Source organism: Silene latifolia, chromosome X (genome assembly GCF_048544455.1).
Source record: "Silene latifolia isolate original U9 population chromosome X, ASM4854445v1, whole genome shotgun sequence".
NCBI classification, from domain to species: Eukaryota; Viridiplantae; Streptophyta; class Magnoliopsida; order Caryophyllales; family Caryophyllaceae; genus Silene; species Silene latifolia.
In genome coordinates this window covers 334,685,388-334,696,119 of record NC_133537.1, presented here as the reverse complement: position 1 = coordinate 334,696,119, position 10,732 = coordinate 334,685,388, and the positions used below count along the sequence as shown (strand labels likewise).

Genomic DNA, 10,732 nt, shown 5'->3' with positions numbered 1-10,732 from the left:
ACTTATATGCAAGCAAAGAATTTTATCGCCTAAATTTTTTGATTTTTTTACAAATCACATTTATGTTTGGTAGGTTTTTTAAAACAATAATAATTTAAAAAAAAATGTTTTAATATATAATTTTGTTTATTAAAGTCGTGAATTTCTTTTAATTTCTTTTTTTTTTTTAAATTGAACTTTATAATCTTGAATAACAATCTTAAATGATCGTATCACATTTAAAGATATAACATATCAAATTGAATAAAAACCTTATTTCCATCTATGTTAGAGAAATCTAAAATGAATATATTGTTAAACTATTTCATTCAAAATTTGATTTCCAACTTATTTGTAGGATATTTTTAGAAAATTTTGAATTTGATATAAAATTTACGGAAATTTCCCGTGGTACCCTTGAACTTTTCCAGATTAGACATGACACCCCTTATTTTATGTTTCTACATATGGTGTCCTTGTGTTTACCTTTTTCATTACTAGAATACCCTTTGGCGAAAATTCGTCATAACGCCGTTACTCTTATAAGTAATTTGATGAATAATTAAGTATGTTATGTTGTTATTGTTATATTATTTAGGTACTAAATGTTATTTTATTAGACAAAATAAGGATTTAGGTATTTGATGATGAATTGATAGTGCATTAGATAACAAAAAAAGGCGTGACAAGGCATATGGGTACCGGCGTTATGACGGAAGTTTGTCAACGAGTATTCTGGGACTGAAAAAGCTAAATATAGGGGTACCATATGTAAAAACTTAAAAAAGGGCACCATATGTAATCTGTCAAAATTCGAGGGTACCATGAACAATTTACGTAAAATTTAACTCGCTGAGAAAAAAAATTTCCAAATTTTTTCATTGAAAATAAGCGCATTACAGAGAGAAATATAGAAATTATAATAATTTATAGTCACATTTCCAAATAATGTGAAATTTTGAGAAAAGAAATGGTAAACGATAAAAAAAGAGAAATCGGTTTAGGAAAATAAGCGATTCTTTTGTACAATAGTCTTTTTCGTGTTTTTTGGGTAAAAAAGTGAGTACTTTTTGGTTAATACTGATCACTTTGGGGAAAAAAGACCTATAGTTATAAAAAGCGGTCATTACTTTACCAAAAAATGGTCACATCAGGTACGACGGTTATACAATATAATTTGCATAGAAAAATATATGAAAAAATGTGTACATGAGAAATGAAAATAAGAATGTCGATAAACAAAAGAAATAAAAAAAATGTTAGGAAAAGACAATTACGTTTACTTTTTGGAGAAAATGGTTTGCTGATTTCGGCAAAAAAATGACGTCAAAATCATTAATCAGAAGGTTACTATCGAAAATTTAATTCTTTCGGCCAAAATAATGTTTTTCCCGCAAAAAATTGTAAATCATGTAACATTTATGTAATTAAATAGTACTAAAGGTAAGATTTGAAAAAAAAAAATAAACTTAAAAGGATTCAAAGTGCTAATTATATCAACAAAGTGAATATTTAATTTCGGTGGCACATCAAAAGAACTCCACAGTTAAGCGTGCTCAGGTGAGATTAGTGTTGGGATGGGTGACCTCCTGGGAAGCCTCTCCGATGCTCACAAATGCATGACCGGCGAAACCAAATAGCGTTCAATTGAATCAAGTTAACTAGCGAAACAATTACCTTGATTGTCATGGTTCCGTATATGAAAAAATACCAATTGTGAAAAATAAATAAATTATTTTACGTTTTATTTATTTAATTTTCATATATATTGTTTGCCACGGGAATTATTTTTTCGCCACGGGAAATTTCTTTGGCCACGGGAGTTATTAGCCACGAGAGAATCTGTGGCCAAAAATTCAATAATAGCCACGTTCTTGTTTTTCCCGTGGCTATGTCTTTGCCACGACCACTTGCGCCACGGAAGGTATTCCCGTGGCAAAATGATATAGCCACGGAAATTTAGCACTTGCGCCACGAATTTAGCCGTGGCCCAAGTGCTAATTTGTAGTAGTGCATGAACAATTGCCAACATTTCCTTTTCGGTTGTAGCATATCCACATTGTGTTTGGTCAAGAGTCTTGCTTGTGTAATATATCACATGATGCTTTTTATCCACAACTTGCCCAAGTACCGCACCAACCGCGAAGTCCGAAGCATCACACATTATCTCAAAAGGAAGGTTCCAATCCGGAGACCGGATTATCGGTGCCGTGACCAATGCTCTCTTCAACCTATTAAAAGCTTCAAGACAAGAATCATAAAACACAAAGGGAGAATCCTTAAGGAGTAATGAGGTTAGGGGCTTTGCTATTTTTGAAAAATCCTTGATAAAACGCCGATAAAACCCGGCATGGCCTAGAAAACTTCTCACTCCCTTAACATTGGAAGGGGGTGACAAGTTCTCTATGACCGCAACTTTGGCCCCGTCGACCTCAATACCCCTCCTTGAAACAATGTGACCGAGGACAACCCCTTCCTCCACCATGAAGTGGCATTTTTCCCAATTAAGGACAAGGTTATGCTCCTCACACCGTTTCAACACACTAGCCAAGTTCTCAAGACCAAGCTCAAACGAGTCTCCATGGACACTAAAGTCGTCCATGAAGACTTCCATGCTTTTTTCAAGGAAATCATAAAATATTGCCATCATGCACCTTTGAAAGGTGTCGGGCGCATTACAAAGCCCGAATGGCATCCTACGGTAGGCATAGACCCCTATTGGACAAGTGAAGGTCGTCTTCTCTTGGTCATCCGGGTGGATGGGAATTTGGAAAAACCCGGAATAACCGTCTAAGAAGCAATAGTATGCATGGCCCGCGAGCCTTTCTAACATTTGGTCAATGAAGGGAATCGGGAAGTGGTCTTTTAGGATGGCGGCATTGAGCTTGCGGTAGTCAATACACATGCGCCACCCGGTCACGGGCCTAGTAGGTAGGGTGGTGCCATCCTCTTGTTCAACCATTTGTACCCCCCCCCCCTTTCTTTGGTACCACGTGGACCGGACTAACCCATTTGCTATCGGTAATTTGGTATATAATACCGGCCTCTAGAAGTTTCAACACTTCATTTTTCACCACCTCGGCCATCTTTGGGTTAATCCTCCTAAGACCGTCAACCTTGGGTTTGCTCCCCTCTTCCAAAACTATTCTATGCATGCACAAACTCGGACTTAACCCCTTTATGTTGTCAATGCTATACCCAAGTGCCCCTCTATGATTTTTCAAGATTTGCAAAAGCCTCTTTTCTTGGGGTTCACTTAGGTTAGCATTGATAATCACCGGAAAAGCCTCTCCCTCATCAAGAAAAGAATACTTGAGGGAGGGAGGAAGAGTTTTGAGTTGTACCTTTGGAGGGAGAAATCCCTCCACTTTCTTCAATAGTTCCTCATCAACTTCATGGTCCTCCTTCATTGCCTCATCATGCAAGGAGATTTGAAAAACTTCTTCCATTTCCGCTTCTTCGCGGGCTACCTCATGTACAACCTCATCTACTAGCTCAATAGTGCTCAATCTTTCCATCCTTGGTCCTTTCATCATATTTGGCAAGTTAAATTCGATTTTGTTGCCCTCAATTTGGAAGGTTAGCCGCCCATTCTTCACATCAATGAGTACTCCTCCGGTAGCCAAGAATGGCCTACCTAGGATGATGAGAGTATGGCTATCCTCCGGAATATCAAGGACAACAAAATCGGCGGGAATTAAAAACTTTCCAACCTTGACGGGCACGTCCTCAAGCACCCCCATAGGGCGTTTGACGGACCTATCCGCCAATTGGAGAGTCATGGTAGTGGGAGTCAAGTTTTGAATGCCAATCCTTTTTGCAACTTTCAAAGGAATAACACTAACACTTGCTCCCAAGTCACAAAGAGCTCTTGATATAGGAACACCGCCAACTACACATGGGATGGAAAAGCTCCCCGGGTCACCAAGTTTAGTGGGCAATTTGTTAAGGATATGAGCACTACATGCTTCTTCCATGACCACTATTTCTTGGTCACCCAAGACTCTTTTCTTTGTCAAAATGTCTTTCAAAAATTTTGAGTAGGTTGGCATGTTCATAATCACTTCCGTAAAGGGTAGGGTAACCTCAAGTTTCTCAAGCATATCACAAAATTTGGCATACTTGAGGTTTTCCCTACTCTTAATGGCTCTTGAAGGGTAAGGAATTTTAGAAACAAGTTGGGAATTGGAAGATACCTTTGGAGGAGCCGAACTCTTTGTTACCTTTTTAGAATGTGGCAAAGGTACTTCTTCAATAACTTCTTCCTCATAAGGGAGGTCTTCCACAAATCCATCAACATCTTTGTCCTCTTGAATTCCTCTTCTAGACAAATCTTCACAAGCTTTCTTCTCTTTCTTGTCTCCACTAGCTTTACCCGACACTTCAATGGGTGAGCTTTCCTCTTCACCATCTATTTCCAACCCATTCCCCTTGGGATCTTCATCAACTTCCAATTCAAGGTCTTTGTAAGGGTCCTCAAGCTCTACACCGCTCCTCAACACAACCGCATGAGCATGGTGGCTATTTGAGGCATCCTTAGAGCTTTATCCTTGAGCCAATAGACCACTGGGCGGCCTTTGAGAGTTAGCCATGGAATGAGAAGCCATTCTTGACTCCATTTCCCTCATGTCTTTAAGGAAGGTAGCCCTCAAGTTTGCTTGTTCTTGTTGAGTAGCTTTAGCAAAATTAGCTATCTCTTGGCTATGTTGAAGTTGCATGTTCTTTATCATCTTCAAAAGCTCAACTTGAGAGAGCTCACCTTGGGGTTCTTGATAAGGTTGGTTGGCTATGGGTAAAGGGAACCCATAGTCATACCGAGCATTGGGACCTTGGTTGTTGTTTTGCCCCCCTTGGAAGTTAGCTCTAGGACCATAGTTGTTGAAGTTTGATCCTTGACCTTGTTCTTGAGACCCTTGAACATACCCTTGCCCAAATCCTTAATTTGCTTGATTTACTTGATTCCCTTGGTAAAACCCTTGGTTGCTTTGGTTTCCACCAAAATCTTGGTATCCTTGTTGTTGGTTGCCATAGTTTTGGGTTTGATTGTTGCTTGACCATTGGTCTTGATTCCCGGGATTGTTTCTTGGGTTGGAGAAAATTCCCCTTGGCTGAGCAAAACCAGGTGGATTGTTTTGGGCTTGTGGTTGGAGATGTTGGGGGTTTTGAACATTGGTGCGTTTGTAACTAAAGTTGGGGTGGTTCTTTAAACCGGGGTGGTAGAAATTGGTATTTAGATTGTAGACGTTTGGGTTAGTGTAGGGTGGCCTTGGTGGTCTAGGATTGTTGTTAAAACTTTGAAAAACGTTAACCTCTTGAGCATTCTCTTCATAGGCACCATTGTAATTGTTGGCACACAAGTCATATGTATGACCACTCCCTCCACAAAGCTCACAACTTGAACCTTGAACCACTTCCTCCATGGGTGGCCCATGTGAGGTTGCGGCTTGGTTTACTTGATTTCTTTGAAACTTCTCAAATTGCTTGGTGAGCAAATCGAGCTTGGCATTTGTCTTGGAGTTGGAGGAGTTTTCCTTAGGAAACTTCCCATTTCGTCTTAGCATGTTTCCTCTAGAACCATAATTTGCTTCCGAATCCACCATTTTCTTGATCAATGTCATACCTTCCTCATCACTCAAATGATCAAATCCTCCCCCCGCGGAGGCATTTACCATCTCCTTAGTCCTTGGTAGCAAAGTTTGAAAGAATGTTTGAGTAATATACCATTCCGGTATTCCATGATGAGGGCAACTAGCAATGAGGTCTTGATACCGGTCCCATGCCTCACCCAAGGATTCTCCATCCTCTTGTTGAAATGTGTGAATCTCGTTACGGAGCATGGCGGTATTTGATGAAGGGTAGTATTTGGCCATGAATGCTTTAGCCAAGTCATCCCATGTTGTGAAAGTATCCGGTGGGTGAATGTTCAACCATCGGTCCGCCTTGCCCGTTAAAGAAAACGGAAACAACATCATTCTCAAAGTGTCTTCGGACACCCCATTCTTCTTCATCATTGAAACTTTCCTTTTAAATTTCCATAGGTGAGCATGGGCATCCTCTTCAATATGTCCCCCAAACAAGTCCTTCTCAACTAACCCGACTTGGGCGGGATGCATTTCAAAATTGTTTGGGGCCAAGGTGCCAAAATTGATAGGGTTAGATGAATCATTATGGTTAGGCCGGTTGTGATCTCTAAGAGCCATTTGTGGTGGTGGATTTGGTACTTGATGTGGTGGTGTTTGAGGTGGGCTATTATAATTAGGGAAGTTATGAAAAGGATTTTCTAGTAGAGTCTCAATTGTGAGGTTTGGTTGAAGTGTGGTTGTGGTATCAATATTTTGTGGGATGTGTGAATTTGGTTGGTCCAAGTTTGTTTGAGGGGAACTATTCCTAACTCTCTCAAGGGTCCTTGTCCTCAAGGTTATAAAAAGCCTTTCGGGGTCGGAGTTGAAGAGAAGAGCTTGGTGGTTCCTTCTAGGCATGCACTTGACAAATCGTTAGTCTCCTAGTGTTTTTACACACTAGGGGAAGGCAAGAAATCACACACTCTACAAAGAACACACAACTACTAAAACAAACTAACAATTGAGATAAGACTAAAACAAAGACTCTAAGCAAAAACTAAGCATAACCTAACGCCATCCCCAGCAACGGCGCCATTTGATAAGTAGGTTTTTGTCGTATCTTCCCTCTATCAAAACAATTTATAAAAACCCAATTAAATGTAGTATTTAGTCGGGGTCGAACACGAAGACAACAGGGGTTTCTACTAAGTTCAACTAAGAGTCAAGTCTAGTCAACAATGAAGGAAAAGGGTTTTGATTTTAACTACTAGAGCAACTAAATAAACGATTAAATGAAGATGAATACGATTGATTAAGAAACTAGGGTCTTCGGGGTCACCTAAACAAATTAAGGGCGACGAGTCGATAAAACAATCTATGGTGAGGGTTCGTCCTAGAGGCGGTTACCAACTTTCGTTGAGCAACAACTAATTCAAAACATGCAACAAGACTACCCACAAATTTTCATTCAAATGAAGAATTAAGCTATTAAGACAAAAAGACACAAGCTTTCACTCATACAATTCGTCAAACACCTTGTATGCATTGTTAAGAAAGACAAATTCCTACACCAAAGATTCCAAATTTATCAACTAATCATGCCCATTAATCCTATTTAGGCTCCCCCTAAACCCTAGAAGGGTAACTACTCACTCATATTGGGGATAATCATGCTAATAAGAGAAGAAGAACAAATAACATAAAGAGAAAACATGATGATTATTATAGCAATTATAAAAGACAAAACAAATGTAAACAAATGATTAACAAGTAAATAAGAGAGGAGATTATACCAACACAAGTAAAGGTGATTGCTTGATTGAATAATAAGAAGGAAAACCTTCAAAATCCCCCAATACAATCTTCAAAAACCAAGTGTAAACAATTGATGCTTACTAAAACTAACTAATTTTACTAAGTAATTAATAATTATTAGGGAAATATTAAGACTTGATTAAGGAAAGATTACAAATAAATATGGAAAGTTTTTAGATCTAGGATGTGTGTACAAAGGGTTTAAGGAGGGGGTATTTATAGGCTTGTATAAGATTAAGAAGAAAAGATGAGTAAAGAGAAGAAAAGCCCAAATCCGTCGATGTTGCGTCCTGCCGGTGGACCGGCTGCCGGCGCTCCTACCGGCAGAACCGTCCAATTAAACAAAATATCTGGCAAGTGTGTTCTGCCGGTGGACCGGCTGCCGGCCTGCCGGCAGAACACTGCTTTCAGGTCTTTTTCTTCTTATTTGTGATGCGTTATACCGGTTGACCGGCTGCCGGTGCTCCTCCCGGCAGCGAGGTCAAGCTTCTTTTTCCTCTAATACTTCAATTAATTCTTCTTGCCGTGTTCTACCGGTGGGCCGGCTGCCGGCAGGCCGGCAGAACACAACACTCAGTGATTTCTTCAACTTTTGGCTTGGCTGAGGAGGTGTTCTGCCGGTGGACCGGCTGCCGGCCTGCCGGCAGAACACTACGTTCAGCATTTCTTCACCTCTTCTCCATGTAAAGGCATTGGGATGTCTTTCTTGCTCCAATTCCTCTATACTCAGATCGGTTCCTACAAAAGGATACACAAAATCACAAGTACGGGGATTGGGCACAAAAATCAAGAAAAGGCACACGAAACCGACTCGATATGAGTCGGAATGCATAAAAGAAAGAGGGAAATAAGGTGTAAATAAATCATATATCAAACCTCCCCACACTTAAACCTTACTCGTCCTCGAGTAAGTCCAAAATCAGTGTACAAGTCCCTTCTATAATAGATATGGAGAGTGGGTGCACAATATAAGCATCACTCAACAAAGCTACCACCTAAGCCGATCGAGTATTAGCGCACTCAACGCCCCTTCAACTCGCAATTTAACACTCATGAGGGAAAAGTGCCCTATTGCAAGGCAAGTTGGGTCTTGCTACAAAATTTTTGACACATCCAACAATTAAGCATGAATAAACATATAAAATGCATCACAAAAAGTCAAACCGCCTTCCTCATCTAAGCGGCCGTTTTACTTTAAACATTCAAAGGTTTTGGTCGGGAGATACCGTCTCAAAGTCGCGGCGGGTGTCGATGCCCTATTGGTGTCTCAAACAACCTTGATGTGACAACTAAATGCCTAAGAAACAAATTCAAAGGCGGGAAAGGGGGAAGCAAAGCCTAACCTTCGAGAATCACATGACACACTCAAGATTCGACCAAATTGACCCATGACTAAGGGGACCAAGACTACCGACTTCCTCACGGTTTTCACTAGTCTCTCATTTTCAAATTCGAACGGGTGATTTTTGTGCAAAAAGTAACCAAAATCACTCAACTACTCGACTCGTGAGACATGCCCGCAATCTAACATGAAATTCTCTCCTACAAGACCATTAATGAGATGCAAAAAAAGGAAAAATATGCATACAAGAAACAAGGGTTGTAATGGGGCTAGGTGATGGGTCGAAACGGGATTGGTGCAAGCACCGTTATGGATCATTTGGAGTTTAAGATCAAGTAGTTGTCAAAATTCCGCTTAACCCTTCCTTATTACAATAAATGAGCGAACAAAAATTCTTGAAATTAGTTGCCCAAAGTAAAACCATCTTTCAAAATCCGACTCACTTGGAAAAACATCATATGCCCTTTATTTTGCAACGTCTTTTTCTACTCCATTGATGAAGGAGTGTTGCTTGGCTTTTTTTCTCAACAAACAACGTACAAGTGCAACATTTTTTTTTTTCTTTTTCATTACATTTTTTTTTCTTTCTATTTCTATTTCTTTTTCTTTTCAAAACCTCTTATTCAAAGCAAAACAAATTAAATCATCATTCCGACTCAAGTGGATTGTGCACATCCACTAAACCAAGATTCAAATCCCCTTGCTTCATACTACCAAAACTCATAGACAACTTTCTTGATCAGGGTCGGTTGTTTTTGGGTTGTAGTTAGTATCGTGGGTATCAAATGAAAGGTCAAGGCTCAAAAGGGGTGAACAAAATCGGTCCTAGTCTAAAGGGTCGAAAAATTAGGCTTATTTGGCAATGTGAGGCTCAAAAATTGAAATGCAACTTGTTGTTTCAAAATATGCATATAAATGAACATCTCATGGTCTAAAGGAAAGGATGCCATGCTTGTTGGTCGTGATGTGACATGCCACGCAAGGAGCCTACTCACACCTATGGGGGATCGGGTATGGATGTACCGATCCCAAGGAGGCTCTATCCTCACATTTAAGTAGCCCAAATCCGTCGATGTTGCGTCCTGCCGGTGGACCGGCTGCGGGCGCTCCTACCGGCAGAACCGTCCAATTAAACAAAATATCTGGCAAGTGTGTTCTGTCGGTGGACCGGCTGCCGGCAGAACACTGCCTTCAGGTCTTTTTCTTCTTCTTTGTGATGCGTTATACCGGTTGACCGGCTGCCGGTGCTCCTCCCGGCAGCGAGGTCAAGCTTCTTTTTCCTCTAATACTTCAATTAATTCTTCTTGCTGTGTTCTACCGGTGGACCGGCTGCCGGCAGGCCGGCAGAACACAACACTCAGTGATTTCTTCAACTTTTGGCTTGGCTGAGGAGGTGTTCTGCCGGTGGACCGGCTGCCGGCCTGCCGGCAGAACACTACGTTCAACATTTCTTCACCTCTTCTCCATGTAAAGGCATTGGGATGCCTTTCATGCCCCAATTCCTCTATACTCGAATCGGTTCCTGCAAAAGGATACACAAAATCACAAGTACGGGGATTGGGCACAAAAAGCAAGAAAAGGCACACGAAACCGACTCGATATGAGTCGGAATGCATAAAAGAAAGAGGGAAATAAGGTGTAAATAAATCATATATCAAGAGTTATGTGGAATGTGAAGGGGTGATAGGGTGGAAGAAGAGGGTGATTGGTCTAAGTTATCAATTGTGGAATTGTGGGTGATTGGTGGGTTAAGAAAGGGTGGAGATCCTCAAATTGCCGAGAGAGCTAATCTTCTTCTTGCCCGGAATGTCTTCTCGATCTCGTGATCAAGTGGGTAAAGAGGTCCGATGTAGCACCTGTTCATGCACTCATCAACAAAATATCAAATAGTCCTAATGTAAGGGTTGTACTAGGACAAGGGGAGAAAACAAACAAGCAAACAACAAATAAAAGAACTAAGCCTAGATAAAAACAACTAATCATATCCAATACTGCTGTCCCCGACAACGGCGCCAAAAACTTGATGTGAGTTTTA

General features: G+C 40.4%; 1 protein-coding gene and 1 non-coding gene across 2 annotated transcripts; one reads left to right on the top strand and one right to left on the bottom strand.

Moving 5' to 3' along the window:
- Positions 1-2,147: 2,147 nt before the first annotated feature.
- On the bottom strand, positions 2,148-5,948 carry LOC141620920 (uncharacterized). Its single transcript, XM_074437664.1, has 4 exons — positions 5,035-5,948; positions 4,065-4,500; positions 3,693-3,989; positions 2,148-2,210 (listed from the first exon to the last, which is right to left on the bottom strand). The coding sequence occupies exons 1-4, from the start codon at positions 5,946-5,948 to the stop codon at positions 2,148-2,150; spliced, it is 1,710 nt and encodes a 569-aa protein (XP_074293765.1).
- On the top strand, positions 5,710-5,816 carry LOC141624698 (small nucleolar RNA R71). Its single transcript, XR_012534504.1, has one exon. It is a non-coding gene; the product is annotated as a small nucleolar RNA R71 (small nucleolar RNA).
- Positions 5,949-10,732: the final 4,784 nt, after the last annotated feature.